At 34.7% G+C, this 20,593-nt stretch overlaps 1 protein-coding gene across 5 annotated transcripts in view; it reads right to left on the bottom strand.

Annotated features, from left to right (window-relative positions):
* Positions 1-20,593, bottom strand: part of Serpini1 (serpin family I member 1) — a 92,873-nt gene that overhangs the window by 26,140 nt on the left and 46,140 nt on the right. For 4 of the 5 annotated variants that reach the window (XM_063227116.1, XM_023562256.2, XM_063227114.1 and 1 more), the window contains 5 exons: positions 19,063-19,150; positions 17,931-18,197; positions 14,729-14,959; positions 4,042-4,236; positions 2,073-2,277 (listed from right to left, as the gene is read on the bottom strand). In XM_063227116.1, coding sequence (XP_063083186.1) covers positions 2,073-2,277; positions 4,042-4,236; positions 14,729-14,959; positions 17,931-18,180 — 881 coding nt within the window. In that variant the 5' untranslated portion in view covers positions 18,181-18,197; positions 19,063-19,150. The remainder of the gene's footprint in view (positions 1-2,072; positions 2,278-4,041; positions 4,237-14,728; positions 14,960-17,930; positions 18,198-19,062; positions 19,151-20,593) is intronic. The other variant, XM_063227115.1, reaches the window with a different exon arrangement.

The following is a 20,593-nucleotide window of genomic DNA, read 5'->3' as shown; positions in this document are numbered from 1 at the left end:
AAAAAGTTAATGTAAAAAGGTAAACAGATGAAGATTAACATGAACTATATGATTAAATTTAGATTTGACTTAGAATGTAATTTAAACTCATATTAATGTTCAAAAGTAAATTATGCTTTAGTTAAGATATATTAAGTATTTTATAAGAATCAATTATCACATACTTTTTAAGACATTAAGAAACCATTTTTATTTACTTGCAAAAATCATGCCTAACTTCAAATATTTTAAAATCCACTGTAAATCCTCTTTTAAAAGTCTTGTTTCATTTATCATATACTTTAAAAGTAATTCTGTTAAATATTCATTGTCTGTTCTTATTAGCCAACTTATGAATACAGTTTTTCCATATAAATGTATTGTCATAGAAAATGATACATGCATAATATTTTAGTAAAAGAAAAGAAAATGAAATACTTAGATTGGAGTACCTTACCTTTTATAAGCAGACTAAGAAATACATGACTACATATTATGAATGCCACTGGCCAGTCAAAAAATAATATTCTAGTCAAAAATATCTATAGTTCCAAATAGATCTCTTTCAATAACACTTTTAAGTACCAGTTAAGCTTTTATAAAAATAGCTATCCATATAAGAAGTAACTTTTAAAAAATGTTATGAGTGATTATTAATAATACATGATGATGGGACTTATTTTGGGAAGTTGGTACATTCATTTAATATATTCTAATCAACTCCAATCCCTATTACCTCCCTTTCCCTTTCCTCCCCGTCAGTCTTGACCTCTTCCTGAGAATTCCCTGAATCAGAATAAATATAAATGAGTTAATGACTTAAAGAGCAAAATAAAAGATCCGTACAGTAACAGGAAACAGGGAGATAGATCTTTTCCAATTGGAAAAGGGACCAAGAAATGGAGGGAAGGGGAAAGACAAGAAAGAGAAGTGGAAGGAAAAGGAAATGAGATGTGTTATGTACATGAACCAATTCTCCATGATGAATCTAATCATCCCACACTGCAAACATGTAATAGTATTTAAAAATTTGAAAACTGAGTCAATAAGTTTAAAATAATTTAGCATTACTAATAATACCTTATCACATGGTAGCTATATTTGAACCATTTCCTTTATTTGGAATGAGTGTTAGAACTGTACTGCCACATATACGTGAATATTTATATGCCATTTATCAGGGTATCTTGTGGTCTGGCGTAAGTTTACACATTATATTTTTAAGCATGTTTGTATGGTGTTAACTAATATAGCTTTCTTACTAGTATGCAAAGGTGCATTAAATATCATCAGCTAAGTGCAAATATGAGGCACCAGTGAGGGTTGCCCGACCAACAGACAGGTCATAGGAGGTTTCCTAGAAAAACTGGTATCGGAGCTGACTCTGAAGAGCGAGCAATAATGTCTGGCAAAGAAATGTGAGAAGGGCATTTTAATAACATAAATGGAGACTCCAAGACATGAAAGGAACAGGATGTATGTGGCATAACTACAAGCATGAAGGGATAATGTGCTACAAAATGCTGATGTGCTGACTGGCAGAGGTAGAATTGAGGAAGTGAATGGCAATCAGGATATTAAAGACTGTGCATGGATTTTACTCTTTCAGCCACAGTGGGGGCTTTCAGCAGAGCTGCTTATTTTTGATTAATTTTGGTTGCATCTTGCAGTTCTGCCAGCAATGCCAGAGATTATTTTCCCTCCAGCTATCATCAACTTAAGCAACAAAATAAAAGTGGCTGTCAATGAAAATAATATTCAGAGAAAATCTACTGAAAAATTTCTAAAGTAAAGCTAAAAATATTGAATCATATCTGAATCTAGGTCTTGGAACACAGTACTGAATCAATCAATAAGTAAACATGTATGCCTTGGGAAAAATTTGAGTATGAAAGAATACTAACGAGTAGAACAAAGAGGCGGAAGAGGAGAAAGAAGAGGAGGAGGAAGAGGAGAAAGAAAAAGAGGAGGAAGACGAAGAGGAGCAGGACATTTAAAATTCAAAAGCGGTGTGGCAAGAGTTTTACTGTGGCACACTTGCAATGCTCGCCTTCCCTTCATGCTGTGGGAGGAGCTACACAAGAGCCTCTCACCTGGGCAGGTACACTTCCACTTTTTGTTTCTTCACAGCGTTGGCCCATTCTTCAATCAGCTGTGCTTTGACCAATGGCTCTAGAGTGGCCAGTGGAACTTCCTGTCTGGACAATACTAGCATCATGCTTATCTCATTGCCCTCATACGGTATTTCTAGGACTTGGTAGACACCACCAGCTTCATTAGAGCCATCACTGAATTCCCCTGTACAGGAAAGAAGGACCATAAAAGTCCCGTATCAAAACTTTCTTTAAAACATTTAACATTGTTAGAATTTTTTCAGAAATAGGGTATAGCAAATAATAATTTTGGGCATCTAGGTAATTGTCCCTGAAATTAAATGAATTTTTATGTTCCAGAGCCCTGCAGATTTTATTTTATTTTAGACTCCCCAGAACATTTTCACATTTGTCATCACAAGCTCTCTAGATTTATTTTTACTTTTCGGTGAGATAATTCAAAATAGTTAAAGCATATTACTAGGAACAATAAAAATTTTTGTTACAAAAATAAAGCATAGCTCCAGTTGGATGTAAATCACATTTAACAATATTCATCTCAAAGAGGACTTGGCTATCTAATAACCTACTACTTTAACATTATCATGACTACAAGTTTCAAGATCACAGTCACATAGCTAAAATGAAATCTAGTTATTCTACAATAGTCTAGTGCAATGGTAGCAAATCTATGGCACATGTGTGCAGTAGGCTGCCTGTATCATTGAAAGCTTGAAAGGGTTCACCAAGGTCTAGTGTATGATGAGCAAGATCTCAAATTAGATAATTAGGTAATTTGGTTGGTGTTCTATGAAATTAACCAAATTATCTGGTATTGTATATTTTTCAACAATCTTTAAAATGAACATGTCTGCCACTGCTTTAAAATTTTCCTATTTCCAAGAATTAGTGTAATAATTTTTAATGACATTTTCCTACAATAGACCTAAGTTTTTTAGACCTGGCACTAAATATTTTGGTTTTTATACAAATGGATATTTTCCTTTCATATTTTGATTATTAACTAAATCTGCTGTGATTATAGTCTTTTAATATTACAATATATAGCTGGGTGTGGTGGTGAACACCTGTAACCCCTGTTTTCGAGAGACTGAGGCAAGAGGATCTTTGTGAGTTCGAGATCAGCCTGGATTACAAAGTGAGTTCAAAGCTAACCTAAACTGCCTAATGAGACCCTGGCTCAAAAAGACCAAAAGAAAAAAAAAAATATATATATATATATATATATACACACACACACACACACACATATATATTACAATATAACTTTAAATAGGACAAACTATTAGTTCTAAAACTCATTAGTTCTAAAATACATTTGGCTTAAAATTACATTTCTGCTTATGACTTAACAAATTATCATAATTTGATTTAGGATACCGAAAAGAATAACACACTAAACTGAAGAGTCCAAAGAAACATCTTTGAAAACAATACTAGGGGTATTAAATTTTACCACAAAGTATAGCCAATCACTAAATAAAACTGAATGAACAATTATTTCCAGACATACATTTTTAAAAATGTTTAGTCAAAAACATATAAATACATGTGTGAGAAGAACAATTCCAATTCAGAAAGCAATAAGGAACCTAAGTCAATTGTTTGGTGAACGATATAGCATGGAAAAACATCCCAAAGTCAGTGATTTGTGGGGTAAATCAGAATGTTGTTACAACATGCCAGAATGTTGTTTCATGCAACATGAAAAAGTCACTTAGTAGCTATGATCAGCTACGTGAATTAAAGAAACATGCTGGAAAATTGTCAGTGCATATAATATCCATTCAGTATCAAATTACAAGTAGCCTTTGAAAATGCAGCTAAGGAAATTGAATTGCAGCCCAAATTAGACTGACAGAGTTTGACTAATGAGTATCTCACTTTATTGTTCTAAAATTTATTAGTGTACTACAAGAAGAAAGAAATAAAAAGCAAAATTGCGTACCATAATAAAATTCTCCCTGTTGATACATCATTGGAATTTGGACCTCACTTTCATCATCTTTAGTGAAGGAAAAAGTTCTAGTATTTTCAGGTCTAAACTGTGACTTCCAGTTGCCCTTGAAATATACAGCATTGATGAGGGCCAGATGAGTGACAGCATCAAAGTCCCTTGGGGAGACCAAGTCTTTCAGGAGATCTATTTAAGGAAACATAAATAGATTAAAAGGTATATTAAATTAAACATGAAGGGTACTGAATAGTATCACTATGTGATACAGTGGTTCACAAATACTGTATACTAATTTATAATAAAAATAAAAGGTATCTGTTGGGAGCCATTTTAACTGGAAACTGAACACACATGCAGGGCTGTTGCATGGCCAAGATAAGGTAACAGTTGGACACCTGGATCCAACTCCAGTTAGCTAGATAAACACTGAAGCTGCGGCATTTCACCCCTGTAGTGAAATGCAACTTCTCCTTGTTAACCTAATTTGTTACTTAGAAAAGTCCTTGAACCACTCCCAAGGGCTGTGCCATTTCCTGTGTTTTCTGTCTAACCCCTTAAATTCATATGGAGGATCCAGAGACACCCCCCATCTTAGGCACCAGCCTCTCCCAGTTCTACAGAGTTCTGATCCTCCTGGATTCAGACAAGGACTGGAGTAAAAAGAAACAGTGGGTGAGGGGACACTTCTTATTTGCGTGAGAGAAGTGAATAGGTAGTGAAAGGCAGATAGGCTTGAGAGAAGCCAAAGAGAAACAGGCTTAAGGGAATTGAAAGGGAAAATTGGCTTAGAAGAAGCCAAAAGGGGGGAAAAAGTATAAATTTTACCAGTTGTTAGGCATGAGACAAACACATTCTAAAGAATCACAAGTATATATGGAACTTTTTGTTGTATGCTTGATTCCAATATTTACACTTTCTTTTGTGGATTTTGATTAAGAAGCCTCTTGATTAAGGGCTTGTTAGGATGGCCACAAGGAAACTGGCCTGGAGCAACAGTTTAAAATCAAATCCCAAGCAAGGGAGGGAACCAGAATGCTCTACTGAGCCTGAGCTTGGCCCAGACAAGAGAGGTAAAGAAACAATGTTGCTTATTTTAGCTGCAAGGGGAAATAAAGTTTACAGTTCAATCTACTCAAAGCACTGTTCAAATCTCCCCAAATTCCTGCATTGCTCAATTGGTTATTCTTCCCTTGACAAAAATTGGAAAATCTATAAATAAAGGAAGGGTGTCTAAGGGTTTTGGATCTTCAGAAATTTACAGGGTTAAAAGATTAAGCAGGACCACACCATGAGATAAAATTGATTATTAAAGAAAAAGCATTTAAAGGGCTTTTAGACACAGGAACAAATGCTTCATTATTGCCCAACTCCATGGGCCTATGGCAAGGCCTCTGAATGTGACAACTACAGATCACAGTAATGTTTCTCACCCTAGTACAGTGCTAAATTGATTTAACCTGGAGGGGTACAAAGAGTGCCTTTGCTGCCACGGGCAGTTGACTTGCTTTTGAGTTACCAATTTATGGATCAGTTTAGAATAGCAGCCACAAGGGTGTGGAGGAAACTTCCTTCAGTGGGTGGGAGAGATATCCCAAGGTTTGTTTCTAACCATCAGTGTCTAAAAACATTACAGACTTTTGCCTTTAGAAGTACATATAAATGATGTAAGACACAAAGAACTTTTCCTGGGTTTGGCCTGGTGAGGCAGAATCTGCTCTGTGGAGTTAAAGGTTTGTATCCCTGCCTCCCACATGCTGAGGACTGAACTCCACCGGAACCGCCAAGCCTTTCAAGGGCTGGCCTGCTGCCCGCAGCACTGCAGTGCTGGGTCCAGGGCCGGGAAGATGGGACACGGTTCCGGAGAAGTAGGAGATGGCTCTGGCCCACTCGAGCCACTCTGCTTTTTCACATCACCTGTTCACATGCTTTATGCATCGAAAGCTTACCCTGCACTGGTGCCTGGATCCCCAACAATGGTGGGGTCTCCAGGCCAGAGCAGGAGCACAACCTGTATGTGACAATGGCAAGACAGAGTCAAAGGTGCCTAAATACAAAATGCAGTTTTTTTCTCTAGACCTTACCACAAAAATTCCTTATAATCTTCAGATCTAAAAGTATTTAAATGTGCTCACAATTTAAATTTCAAAAAACAAAAAGGACAGCTCACCTCATTACAGATTTCCCTAGCAATATATACTATTTAAAATTTTTTAAAATGTAATAAAGATGTAACTACCACAGCAGAAAGATAATACAATCAAATAAAAGTTTAAAAAAATCCATTGGAAAGATCTTCATACTGGACAATAAAAACAACCAGTCAGCGCTAATGTGGGGTTGAGGGTATGCTTATATCTTTCCAGGAAATGCTAAATGGCTTATCTGGGTGCCAGAGCATGCTGTCCGGCTGTATCATGGGTCTGAACCCCTCAGAAGCAGACTTTGATAGTTCAGAAACCATATAACTGGTGAAACTAAAACCAACCTTAATTGACCCAGAATACCAGGAGACGGTAATCAAAAACAAAACCAAAGGCCTAAACAGGTGATGAGTACATAAAAGATAACTAAACTGAAAGTTTAATGAAAGAAAGGGACACATAAGCTACTAGTATTTTTAATATAAAATATAAAATTGTTAGTTATAGCTAAGATTTTGTCTTCACTAAATCCTTTTATGAGATCTCTGCTAGTTGACCTATAACAAATCTTACTAGTCAATTTATAGTTGTATGTTTATATTTGTAAACAATTATTGTAATTCAATTTGGCTAACAATATATTTGAGTGCACTGTGGTTTGTAAGATGTTTGTCAGTCTGCCTGTGTATCTGTTGTCTGTTTGTGCAGTCTGTTTATAACCAATTGTTGGGAGTCAAGTGAGCTAGTGATGGATCACATGTATGGAGCCAAAAACACAAATGCCATACAGGAATGCTCAAGTGGCGTGGAGCACCTGAGAAACGACCTGAGGGCATGGGATGCTGGAGGTGAACAGAACAGGTGGTTGCTTGAATCTGTACAGATATCTATCAGATCATATATATGCCTGTTTGTCCATTTGTCTGCTCCATAAATAGCTGTTCCTTTTGAGATCAACAATTTTTCTTTTTTCCTTTTCCTTTTTTTTTTTTTGTCTTTTTCTTTTTTTTATCAGTATCAGGGATCGAACTCATGACTGCCTGCTTGCAAGGCAGGTGCTTATGCCGCTGAGCTAAATCCCCAGCCCCTTTCCTTTTGCATTTATGGATCAAAGATTTATTTGGGTTATAAAGTTCCAAAGTATGCATCCACCTGGTCTAAATGCCACCTGGGTTGCCAACTGGTCCAAATGATACAAAGATTGGTTATGTGGATGTAATATATATTATCATTTATTATGTGCCCGAGAGTGTCATTATTTAAAAAAATTAATGAGTTAAATGTTATGATTGGGTTTTTCATCAGTCATCCAAATATATATATAATACATATAGTATATTAACATATATGAATTATATATAGTAAGATGAGTAAACAAAATCCCTCAGTGTTGAGATTATTGAACAGGACTCCACATTTTCAACCAGTTCTTGTTTATTGATTGGAGGTCCCAATAATCTCTATAGCCTTTTGGGAGATACCACAACTAAGGTTACAAAATATATCATTGTAATATGTTTACATTGGTCATCATCAAAAGAAATAATACAATGTTTATTGATTTAAAAGTTTTCAGATGCAAAGGTTTTTATATGGCTATGACAGATGTTATTAACTTTGCAGTATATTAATGTATTGATGCTTCCAGATATACTGGTCTTCCAAAAAGGAAAACAGAGATCATATATGGTGACAAAATTGTTTTATATTCAGATTTCTGCTAGTACCAAAAAACTATGAGATTCACATTCCAGTAAAGGTCAATAATTTAGATAAAAGCATATTATGTATTAGATAGCGATGATTGACTAAAAGGGGTATTTTATATCAAAACAAAAATTCAGATTGTTACAAAATGTCATAAGTGTCATTATACAATAATATGTATGGTTTTGATTTTTAGTTTTCTGTGTAAAATACGTAACTATTAATACTCTATAAGTATTCAAATGTTAAAATATCCATAGATAATAGAAAGTAAGTTTCATTTAATGTTCTAAAGTGTTTCATATTTAGCTAAGATAGTAATGTCAAGCTCACTGCCTCTACTACACTGTATTGTTAGTTACTAATCTTTTTTCTGGATGTTCAACAACTGAGTAGAGACCAAAAATTAGAGAAACAGATGGGCAAAGAGGATAGCCAATATTTTGCCCCAGCATTCAAGGTCAGTGAGGACCCAAGACATAAAAGAACCTCTGCTTGCATCATCCATAGATACTCAGTAGGTTCCCTGGTCTTCTGATCAAGATTATGAAATCAGGTTTGATGAATGGTGTACTTAAGGAGAGTCACCAGCAGACAAAATCTCCCAAGATTACAGGGAAGCAACTTGGTCAAGCAATGGCCATGACTCATCCTGATGGTTTGACACTGACTATAAATCCAAGAGGTGCTATGCATGGTTCTAAGGCAATTCCTGAGGAGACCTAACTGACTTTGATAAATAACAATGAACTGATTATATTTAATACAGGTCTCACCTTAACTTGATCTTGAACCTCCTATAGAAAATATAACTTCAAAAGATATAATACAATGCCATAGTAAAATATTAGCTATAAAAGAAGCTCGAATCACTACTGCCTTCTGACAATTGCTGGCTACACTGATAAGTCATTAGTATTATAGATTGATGGACTGTTTGGGGTTTAAATTGCAAGAGTTCTCCTAACACAGCTTCTTCAAGCTTCAACTGACCACCCATCCCATGTAACCATTAAACAAAAAGGAGGAATACATAGGGAGCCATTGAAACTGGAAATTGAACAACACATGCAGGGCTGCTGCACGACCAGGGCAAGATAACACCTGAGGACACCTGGCTCCAACTCCAGTTAACTAAATAAATGCTGTAGCTGCAGGCATTTCACTCCTGTAGTGAAATGCAACATGGAGATCTTCTCCTAAGATACTTCTTCTCCTTGTTAACATAATTTTTTAAATTATATTTAAGGAGAAAAAGAAAAAAAGCAGAGAAAGGGTACAAGTTATACAGATTTACAGAAAAAAATAAACAGTAGGAAATCACTAGTTAATGGATTACATGTTGTCATCTTAGAAATAATTGTTCAAGTTACAAAATTAAAGCTTATAAAGTGGACATTCCAACAGTGAGACTGCAAACAGTTCTGTTCAATGATCCAACAAAACTCAGTAATATCATTACCTATCTTATATACTTAAATATACATGCAGTTATATCATTTAGAGCACTTTCTTTTCCTCTCTTTTGTACAATGACAATTACACATTTTGGGTTTTGTTGCTCCCACAGTTCTTATTAATTTTTGGAAGAGAGTAGAACCAAATGTGACATAACAGAACAGAGTCAGTCAAACCAAAAGGGTGGACATAACAGATAATGTTAAAGCATAATACAAGGTGATCAACAATGGTTACCATGATGCCTCCCGCTATCTCTAATAGAATTGCCTATAACATCAATTATAATAAAATTGAACAAAACAGTAAAGAACGAAACCGGCAAAACCAAAACATTGGAGACATTTTTTAGGTCTTCAAAAGTAGATAATAGTCAACCAGAATAGGCGTCATAATGAATCCCACTATGTTCACAGCTGTTGCCTAAACTTTCGAACCTGGTACTATCAAGCAAAACAGAATAGAGGAACATCAGTCAAAACAAGATGGTGAGAGCAATACAGGGCTTTAAATCAAGATAATGGAAAGTCAAAGTGGGTTACTATAATATATCCTGCTATTTTTTAAATTTATTTTTCTCTTAATTAAAAGGATAAAAATAAAAAAGTAAATAATAAAATGGAGATTGAGATAAAAGAGGGCATAACAGCAAAACAGCGCAGATCAAAACATAACCATTTAAGCAAAATAGTGTTTCACCACAAGATAATCCCAACAGTAGTTACCATATTGTCTCTTTCCTTGAAATCTTTGAGTATAACTTCGTATACTGTAGCATCAAATATATCAAAACAATGTAAAACCATTTAAGAGAATGACAGTATTACAGGGTATTTAGAATCAACTAACAGAAAATGAACAATGGTTTCTGTATAATCTCCTTGTCTATAAAAGTTTTTGCTTATACTATCATACATAATAAAATCCATTAAGATACAACCTGTTTAGACCAATGGAGACAGAACAAAAGCTTGATGAGACTTCAAAACAAGATGATACTAAATCAGTATTACCTATTAAGACGTCATTTTCTCCAAAATAGCTGTTCCTATCATCCAATCTTCTCTGCCTCATTTCTGTTGAGCTCTTTTTCTGTCATTAGTTGACAGTTTGTCTTCTTCATTTTGTTCTCTGCTCCATTCATTGTGGCCTCCCCACCACTATTTCTGGATTCTTTGTATTTTTCTTTTTTAGAATATCCTGCAGTATTCTCTGTAGAGTTGAATTGGTGGTTGCATATTCCCCTAGTTCCTCTTTATCCTGGAAGCACCTTGTTTTTCCATCAATTTCCAGGGATAGTTGTGCAGGATATATCAATCTTGGCTAGAGATTATTATCTTTCAAAGCTTGAATTATTTCCCCCCATGCTCTTCGTGATTTGATGGTTTGTGCCGAGAAATCTACTGTAATTCTGATGGGTGTTCCCTTGTAAGTGATCTGTTTCTTGTCTCTGACGGCTTTTAATATTCTGTTCTTGTATTGGATTTCTGGAATTTTAATTATTATATGCCTGGGTGTTGCTCTGTTTGGGCTGTAGGTGGCTGGGGTCCTGTATGCTTCATACAACTGAGTATCTTTACCTTTTGCTAAATTAGGAAAATTCTCCTGGATTATTTCTGTGAGTAGCTTTTGTAGTTCCTTTGTTTGTGTCCCTACTTCTTTTATGTTCTTAATTCTTAAGTTATAGATCCTCTTATCATCTTCTAGTCTTTGTATTATTGCTGTTTGTTTCTTTGTTATTTTTAAGAAGTTTTTCATTTCATTCTCCCGTATTACAAATCTGCCCTCCAGTTTAGATAATCTGTCCTTAGTTTCTTCTAAGCTGTTATGCCAGTTTTCGATAGAGTTTTTAGTTTCCTGGTAATCTCTTTGAAACTGCTTCACGTATTCTATGCTTTCTCTATTTTCTCCATTAAACAATTCTCCCCTCTTTTTCTGTTCTTCCATTCTACCATCTGTTTTTTCTTGGGTGGTGCTTAGCATTTCTCTAACTACTCTGCTTATGTCTAGCTTCAGGTCATTAATAACTTCATTCCTGAACTTGTCTATGAGGCTCTGGAGATAGCGCTTTATATCTATTGGTGCTGTGTCTGCTATTGCCTCTTTCTCAGGATTGGGGGCCGAGGACCCTTTCTTGTTGCTGCCTCTTCCCATATTCTTTGTTCCTTTTATATGCAAGCGTATTTAGGAGGCCCAGCTTCCTTCCCTGTCGGCCACAGTCTGATTGAATTGTGCTGGCTAGGTGTTCCCGCCCACCACAGCGCACCTGGAAGTTGCAGACCAGGCAGCCTATGCGGGGCCCGCACCTCCAGGTCAATCTACCTTCAAGTGCTGGGACCTGGGCTGTGCTAGCCTACTGGGTCTCAGCCAGAAGCGTCACATAGGCTAGGCACTGCTCACCAATCCCGCTTGAGAGGGGGATACGTGACTGAAGTCACTGCAGCGCCCTGTTTCTGCAAGTCTGCCCAGTCCCAGAATGTCCTCTGTTGGAGCCTCCTAGACCATGGAAGAGTCCCAGTTTCTCTCACTCACCGCAGGTCAATGCACAGCTCCCTGCCCGACCTGCTTTCAACTCCATTCACCGATTCCCATTCTCAGAGCTTTCATTCCTCTCTCTCCCTGCTGAGCGGATATAGACACAGCAGCGCTGGTGGCAGGAAACCCAAATCGCGGCTTCCAATGACACGGGCTCCAGCTTCCACACTGAGGCTTTTCTGTTCCTGTTATAGCACCAGGGTTGCATTCCCAGTTGGTTTCTCTCAGCCCAGTTCGTTCTTAGATCAGCAGGGCATATCTCCACTTGCTTATGATTTCTTACTCCACACCATTCCTGAATTCTAAGCTGAGTCTTTCAGAGAGCCTCCGTAGCTGCTGCTATCTGTCTGCCATGTTCTCCCGGACGTCTTGTTAACATAATTTGTTACTAGTGATTTCTTACTGTTTATTTTTTAAAATTAGGTATTATTTTTACCCTTTTTCTGTTTTGCTTTTTTCCTCTTTAAATAAAAATTTTTTTAAAAAGTATATAAAAGTAAAGTGACGGCCGAAATGAAAAAAAAAACAAACCATAATTTGTTACTTAGAAAAGTCCTTGAACTACACCCAACGTCTGTTCAATTTCCTGCGGTTTTCCATCTAAACCCCTAAATACAAATGGGCGATCCAGAGACATCCCCCATCTTACCCATTACAGTCTCTGAACTCTGCAGAGGGTTTTGATCCTTCTGAAGCCCTACAATCATTCCACTTATCTCATTTATTTTAAGCCTTTGAGGTACACTTGTTTGGGAGATTGGGGATCTAGGCTAGGTCCCGGATAGGTAACTTATTTTCAATGAAAAAAATTACACACACACACACACACACACACACACACACGATAAAATAAGTAACAACGTAGGATCTCCAAAACAACAATAACACCTAAAATAATACCAGTAGCATCTTGATATAGAAGCTACACAGCCACATGGAATGAATCTCAGGCTTCACCACTTTGTAGTTGCAATGATGCATGTAAAACACTTAACACTGACTAAGCATGCAAAAATTTCTAAAATGATTCTTGAACTATATTGAAGATTAAACATCATCCAATTCAAACTTATCCCCACGAATATTGAACATTTTTCTACAAATATAGCAACTGCTATTGACTAGCTGAAAACAGATAAGTGAAAGCCAATTTAAATCTTGATGCCTTATTTCTATCATTTGAACTGTTTATTTTCAAACATGATTTGAAATATACTGGTTTTGTTTGCTGGAAGTGTCTAAAAGAGTTTGTAAGTTAACCAACCTTAATAATTTAATGTATAGCAGATAGATCATTACTCTTGATTTATTCTTTAAATACTTAAGCCCTCCAAAATAAACTTCTTTGTGCTACAAATATTTTAATCTTGAAAAATATAGAACCAAAGTAAGTTCTATATTCTCTTTTATTAGTCATAGTACTTCTTAAGACAGATGCATCAGTATTTTATGAATTATAGGATGATAGGTATCTGATTAGCTTTGTTGTTGTTTGAAAATTTTAGATTGACATTTCTTGGGTTTTTTGACATTAAGATGTAATTTAATGTATAGCTATAGCAATTTGACGTTACTTAATCTGATTTTTTAAGATTCTAATTTCAATTATTACTCAGTAATATTGAAAGATAAAATGCTAAATCGTGGAACGCCTCAGACAGCCATGGTGGCCTGCACCAGTCATCCTAGCACTTTGGGAGGCTGAGGCAGGAGAACTGCTTTGAGTGTGAGGCCAATCAGGGCTCCACAGTGAGTTTCAAACAAACAATCAAGCAAGAATCAAAAACTAAAAAGTAAAATGTGGAACATTTGAAGATCTTAAACAAAGTTTTAAAAATATGAATTAGAGGAAAAATTTAATATAAGTGCTTTTTTTGTGGGGATTGTAGCATTGAGAATTGAACACAGGGCCTTTGCACTGAGAGCAACATCACAAAACAGCCTGGTTTTCAATTGTTTTTTGCCTTCGTTTTCTTTATGAGATAGGGTTTTCTAAACTGCTAAACTGTTTGGGCTGGGCTCAAAATGCTGCTTGCATCAGTTGCCCAGAGTACTTGGGTCATTGACATGTGCAACTGTGCCCAGGTGAAGAAAATGGGTCTTATTCTAATTCCTTTTCATTTATTTTGGCTTAAAGTGCACTACTTTTTTTTAAAATAATCTTTCAGTTTTTTTATTGTCAATCAAGTTTTGTGATTCTAAAACTAACAAACATCTTTAAATTCTGGTTTTATCTAGTTTTACCTTAATTGTATTGCTAAAAGAATCATTAAATGCCATTTAACCATTCTATTTATTCAATAGTTCAAGTGAAATTCCATGCAGTAGTTACCATTACTACATAGAAGATACCTGTCAATTGGAAAGTACGGAGTTAAGATGATCAGTGCCAAAATTCCGTATATGTTACAAGAATTAAATTCTTGCTCACAAAAGTATTGATAAAAAAATATATGTAGGTATACACATATAACTGTAAATATGTATATGTGCACCAGATAACTATACTAATTCTGTTAGTTCACCAAAAAGAAGTTTGTGCTGTCACTGATTGATCAGTTTTATGCCTAGATCTTGTAATCTGAACAACTATTTCTAAGATAATAATATGCAATATATTAACTAGTGTCAATTTCTTTCTGTTTTTGTTTTGAAATTCTGTATTTTTCTGAAATTCTGTACTGTTTTCTGTTTTGCTTTTTTAAAATAAAAACCAATGTTTCTGAAATGGACTGTAATCTACAGAAAATAATTACAAGATACCCAACTCGATGCTACCCAACATTCAAGAGGCAAAGGACTGAGGATACAAATACTTAGAAAAAGAAAGAACATACTATTTGTGTTATTCTCTACCCACTTATTGATGGAGTTTGCCACAGCCACATTTTGACTGAAATCCACATGATTTACTTCTGCATTAAAGTATTTTTTCATCATTTTCAAAAACTCATCACCGACATGAAATCCATTTTGTACAAAAAGGGAATTGGCAATTTTCATCACATATTGGTTCTCTTCAGCAGTTACCATATTAGAAAAATCCTTCAAGAAAGTAAATTCTTCACCTGCAAGATGACAAAGAACATGTTTATTAGTGGAACAACCATGGTAAAAGGTCAAGAAGAGTAAATGAACACTAAAACTTAGTAAAGGACATAAAGAGAACATGGCCCCAGGAATAAAAGATCAGAATTTATTGCTTACTTGCTATGGCAAGGTTGTCCCAGTGCTTGTGTTATTTCTCAACGTTTAAATAAACCCATGTGCTTTATACTTTTAACTACATCAATAATAGTATTTGTCATTTCATTTTTACTTTTGCTAGAATCTACCAAGCAGAAATTTTGTCTGTGGTTTTCTTCCAAAGCACTGAGATTGCTTTCTTTAAATTAGCCTTATTTTATAATCATCAGGGAAAATTCCATTTAATTATCTATATAAATTCAAATTTCCTGGGCATGACTGAGCAACCTGTAATTCCAACACTTGGAAACTGAGGCACGAGGATTGCAGTGAGTTCAAGGCCAGCCTGGGCTTGGTTCAGAAAAAAAAAAAGTCAAGATATTTCTTTCTTTAAATTTTACGATCGCTACACTTTTAAAATTTTATAACTAGAAAATTCATTAAAAGTTGTCACAGTTCTTAATATTCTTATGAGTTCTTAATATTCTAATGAGGTAATTTATATGCACATTAGAAGCATTAAAATAGAAATTACACATGGTATTAAAATTATTATAAAATATCTTTTGGTTAGAAATTTTCACTGATATATATAATTTTATAATTATATAACACTTCAAAAAATTCTTGTATGCTATTTAATAAATGAGGACACAGTTGATTTAAGTGAAAAATGTCTTACAGTCTTAACAAACCATGTTCCTTGTTTTATACAAATCATCACAGTTGTAATTTCTCATGCATTTATTCAAAAATTGAATAATATAAGATTCTCCCTAGACTGGGCACACCAGAATCATTTATTTTTATCAAAATGAAATTTATTTAAATAGTAATTCTTTTGAAATGTAATTATTTAGACTCAGCCATAGACAGAGGCAGGAATTAACACCATTCTTCTTATTTCCTAACCCTTCCAGGCATACCATGTCAAAATCATAATTTCTTTTTTTTAAAATTTTATGTAAAGAGGAAAAAAAAAGACAAAACAGAAAAAGTGTAGAAATAATACAGAATCTCAAAAAAAAAAAAAACAGAAAGAAATCACTAGTTGATAAATTACATATTATCCTCTTAGAAACAGTTGTTCAAGTTACAAAAGTAAAGCATACAAAGTGGACATTCAAACAGCAAGACTGCAAACAGTTCTGTTCAATGATTCAGCAAAAACTTATTAATATGGTTATCAATCCTACACACTTAAACATACAGGCAGTTATATTCTTTAGAACACTTTCTTTTCCTCTCTTTTGTACAACAGCAATTACACATTTTGGATTTTATTACTCCTACATTTCTTACTACTTTTTATACTAAAGACACAATGTGATACTTATAAATATGATTCTTATTTATTTCACTAATGAGGATAGTCTCATGTTGTCTCCATTTACCTATGAAGGCCTCAAGATCATCCTTTTTATAGCTGAGTAATATTCCATTGTATAAAAATACCACATATTTTTCATCCACTCTGCAGCTGATGGGCGTCTTGGCTGTTTCCAAGATTTGGCTATTACATATAGTGCTGTTATGTACATGGGTGCACATATTTCACTGTGATATGACCTTTTTGGTTTTTCTGGGAAACAGGAGGGGAACAGCTGGATTGAATGAACTTCTAATCCTAGTCTTCTGAGAATTCTCCATACTGAAAAATTGGGATTTTGTGTTTGTTTTCAGTACCAGAAATCAAACTCAGGAACTTCCACTTGCCAGGTAGGCACTTGTGCCACTGAGCTATATATCCCCTAAAATGATAATTTCTTACCCTGTAAAAATATTACTGCCTCACTATGGTGACTACTATTATGTTATCTAGTGGTGAAACACAATGATGCTTAAATTGTTCAGTTCTGACCTGTGTTGTTCTGTTACAATGTCCTCTTTTATCTCAATCTCCCCCCCTTTTTTTAAATTAATCTATTTTTTTCTTATTTTTTTAATTAAGGGAAAACTAAATTAAAAAATAGCGGGATATATTATAGTAACTTTTTTGTTTGCCTATTAACCTGATTTGAACCCCAGTATTGCTCTCCCCATCTTGTTCTGTCTGATTTTACTATATTCTATTTTGTTTGATAGTATCAAGTTTGAGGGTATAGGCAACCACTTTGAAGGCAATAAGATTTACTATGATGCTCATTATGCTTTGACTATTATCTTCTTTTGAAGTCCTGTAAGGTCTCCAGTGTAGGTTTTATTGGTCTTGTTCTGTACTGTTTTGGTCAATTCTATTATACCTGATGATATAGGCAACTCTTTTTAAAATAGCAAGAGGCACAATGGTAACCATTTTGATCAGCTGGTATTCTACTTTTGCATCATGTACTGTGCCCATCCTTCTGTTCTAACTGACTCTGTTTTGTTTAGTCACGATTGGTTTTATTCTCTTCAAAAGAAAGTAATATGAACTGTGGGAGTAATAAAACCCAAAAAGTGTAATTGTTATCGTAAAAAAGAGAGGAAAAGAAAGTGGTTTAAAGGATATAACTGCATGTATATTTAAGTGTGTAGGATAGAAAACCATTATTACTGAGCTTTTGTTGGATCATTGAACAGAACTGTCTGCAATCTCACTGTATGAATGTCCACTTTGTATGCTTTAATTTTATAATTTGGACAACTGTTTCTAAGATGACAATATGTAACCTATTAACTAGTGATTTCTTAATGTATATTTTTTTTCTTGAAATTCTGTATTACTTGTACCCTTTTCTGCTTTGTTTTTTTCTTTTCTTTTTTGTCTTTAAATAAAAAAATATATTACTGCCTCTAACATATGACAAAATAACTTAATTCAAATTTAAAGTCAAATCACCTGCAGAAATCAAACCGGAGTTTCTCACTTACCATTTTTCAAGTTGTCATATCCCATTGAAAGGCGGATTTCTTTCAGAGTAGACCCTTGAGCCCCAAGTTCCATTATACCAATTGCAAGGGCAATGCTCAGTGGAGAGAAGAGAATATTTTCATCTTCTCCTGTGGCTCGAAGATGGTTGTACATATTCACTGACACCTCGGCAATGGTTTCATCAGGGAAATTGGCCCCTAACACCACACTTGGCAGAATCAGCAAAGAGAACAGTCCGAGAAAAGCCATAGTGGAATAGTTTCAAGCTTAGGAAACAATAATTTACATATTAATTTTCTCAGAGAAATAGGAAAAATATAAGGAATTATTTCTTAGTAAAATGAATCAGACCTTTTAAAACACAACAATATTAATATTGCTATAGGAAAACCCCTTAAAGTGTGCATGTTGGAAAGCCCTTGTGTGTGCACACGTGCTAGGAATTCCAAGACCTTACATAGGCTAAGCCTGTGTACTTCCTCTGATCTAAATCTCCAACCCCAAAGTCCTAATTTTAAAGTCATTCAATTGCCACATAAACAAATAATATTACCTAAATTCTGAAAATTGTCTCAATAAGGAATAAGATGGTTATGATTTTAACCTTCATTCAGTTTTTCTAATAGTGGGCATTATTATGAGGAAAAAACAGAAAGTATGTATACATACTTAGGCCAACCTAAATAAAATGTTATAATACAAAAGTAAGTATTTTTATCACTCCTGTTGACCATCGAATATAGTACCATTATCTATTCACTTAGCTGAGGTAATACAGTACCATTAAAACATAAAATATATTTAAGTCTCTTGTCCTAGAAGAACTCGTATCATTGTACAAAAGTATATAATCTATTACAATAGTATATATCTGTTTAAGAAAATAAATCAAAACTTGAGAGGCCAAGGCAGGAGGGTCACTGCAAATTCAAGGCCAGCGTGGTCTATATAGTGAGTTCAAGGCCAGCCTGAACTGCATAGTGAGAGCCTGTCTTCAAAAGACAAAACAAAACAAAACACTCATAAAAATCAAGAAAAAATTTAAAAACTAGAAATAGAGTAAATCAATCTTCAGAAAAAGTGAGTACCCACAGATAACAGCACAGCACCTTGAGCCAGGGGTTCACTTACCTCAAATTGGGCACAATAGCTTTATGGCAGCTGGTCCAGACGCAGAAAGGCAGTGTTTCATGAACTTGCAATTCCACAGGACTTCTTTCTGGTGAAGATAACAGAGATAACAAAACCATTAACACAACTTTGGGGTTCTTGAGAACTTCTGAAAAGCATCGGTTGTGTTTGTGGGGAGAGGCCTCTTCCAGGGTGGTGAGCAGAGTGGCTGGTTGCTGATTACACGTCCTGCTAGGAAATTAGGAGCCTGAGGTTATGAATGATAGCATAAGTCATTCGAGGATTGTTGCATTGTTGGCACAGTGAATCCCTGGGCATGTAATGCATTAACAACAATACAACACCTTGAGCAATCAAAAAGCATTGGCATCTAAATAATACTGTCTTAATATTTGTCTACAAAATGCCAAGGCCTCATCATTAGTCATAATAATCAATATATTCCAAAAAGGATTACTCTTACATGGAGCATTAAAGATTTATTATTATTATCAGTCAACTGAAGATAATATCTTTAGATAAAGAAATGAGAGGGTCAAGTAACAGAGGAGTATTATACAATGCTGCCACGGTAGAAAAGGTAAAAGTAGTTGAGTTATGAATAAACTATTAATTCTTGAATATTTTTCCCTTGCTATCTGTGTTAAGGAGGTTGTATGCATGTGCAGATGTATATACTACTTAAGAAATCATTTCATAAAACCAGGTCAGGGAACTAAATCTTGTAAATGAGTTATGAGAAGTTACAAGGCTAAAAGCAAGTGTTATTTAAAACCAGATTTTTAAAAAGTTTTCTGATAATTTATGCTACTTATAAAAACAAATATTCATAAATATATCCTAGAGTTTTCATAGCCAAATTATTTAAAAATTTAAAATGATTTTATAATTGTGACTTGAGAAAAAAAAAGGGAGTCTTCTTTAGCTACAGAGAAAAATGCCTTATGGATGTTTTTCTCCTAAAAATAAAAACCAACAGTATAGGAAATAACAGAGAAGCACCTAACACAAAGAACATTGTGCTAGAATTCCTTTAGCCTGTTAATTCACAGACTTTGACATGCAAAGGACTTTTAGTTTTTTAACTGAATGAACCGACACAGGGTTGCTAAAATTTTTTAACCCAGCAAATAGGTTGGAAGGCAGAGAAAAACCATCAAAACAACACCACTTACAACCACATGAAAGAATGAATACCTCAAAGTGAAAATATAATAATCTGCTACAATGGATATATCTGAATTCATGAAATTGGACTACCTTTTATCATTTTGCCATAAATTGGTGAAAACTTTTTTATCATAAGTGTTTAGAAGACTGGTTGGAATTCACTGTTTTAACTTCGGTTATTACTTTGGTGTTGCTACATTTTCTGTAAAAGTTCAAATCTCTAGGCCTTTTTTCCTGCTTTTCTATGAGATAGGCTAAAGTTAGATACACAGAAATGAAGCTGGAAAATCTTTTAAAAAGAAAAAAAAATCTCCATCTCATGAAAAAAAAATACTTTTGCAATCTGTAATTTAGCAAATTT

Source organism: Cavia porcellus, unplaced genomic scaffold (assembly GCF_034190915.1).
Source record: "Cavia porcellus strain 051 isolate PalLab524CR breed Dunkin Hartley unplaced genomic scaffold, mCavPor4.1 scaffold_17, whole genome shotgun sequence".
In the NCBI taxonomy this organism is placed as follows: Eukaryota; Metazoa; Chordata; class Mammalia; order Rodentia; family Caviidae; genus Cavia; species Cavia porcellus.
Note: the sequence above shows the minus strand (reverse complement) of the source record. Positions and strands in the feature narration are given on the sequence as shown.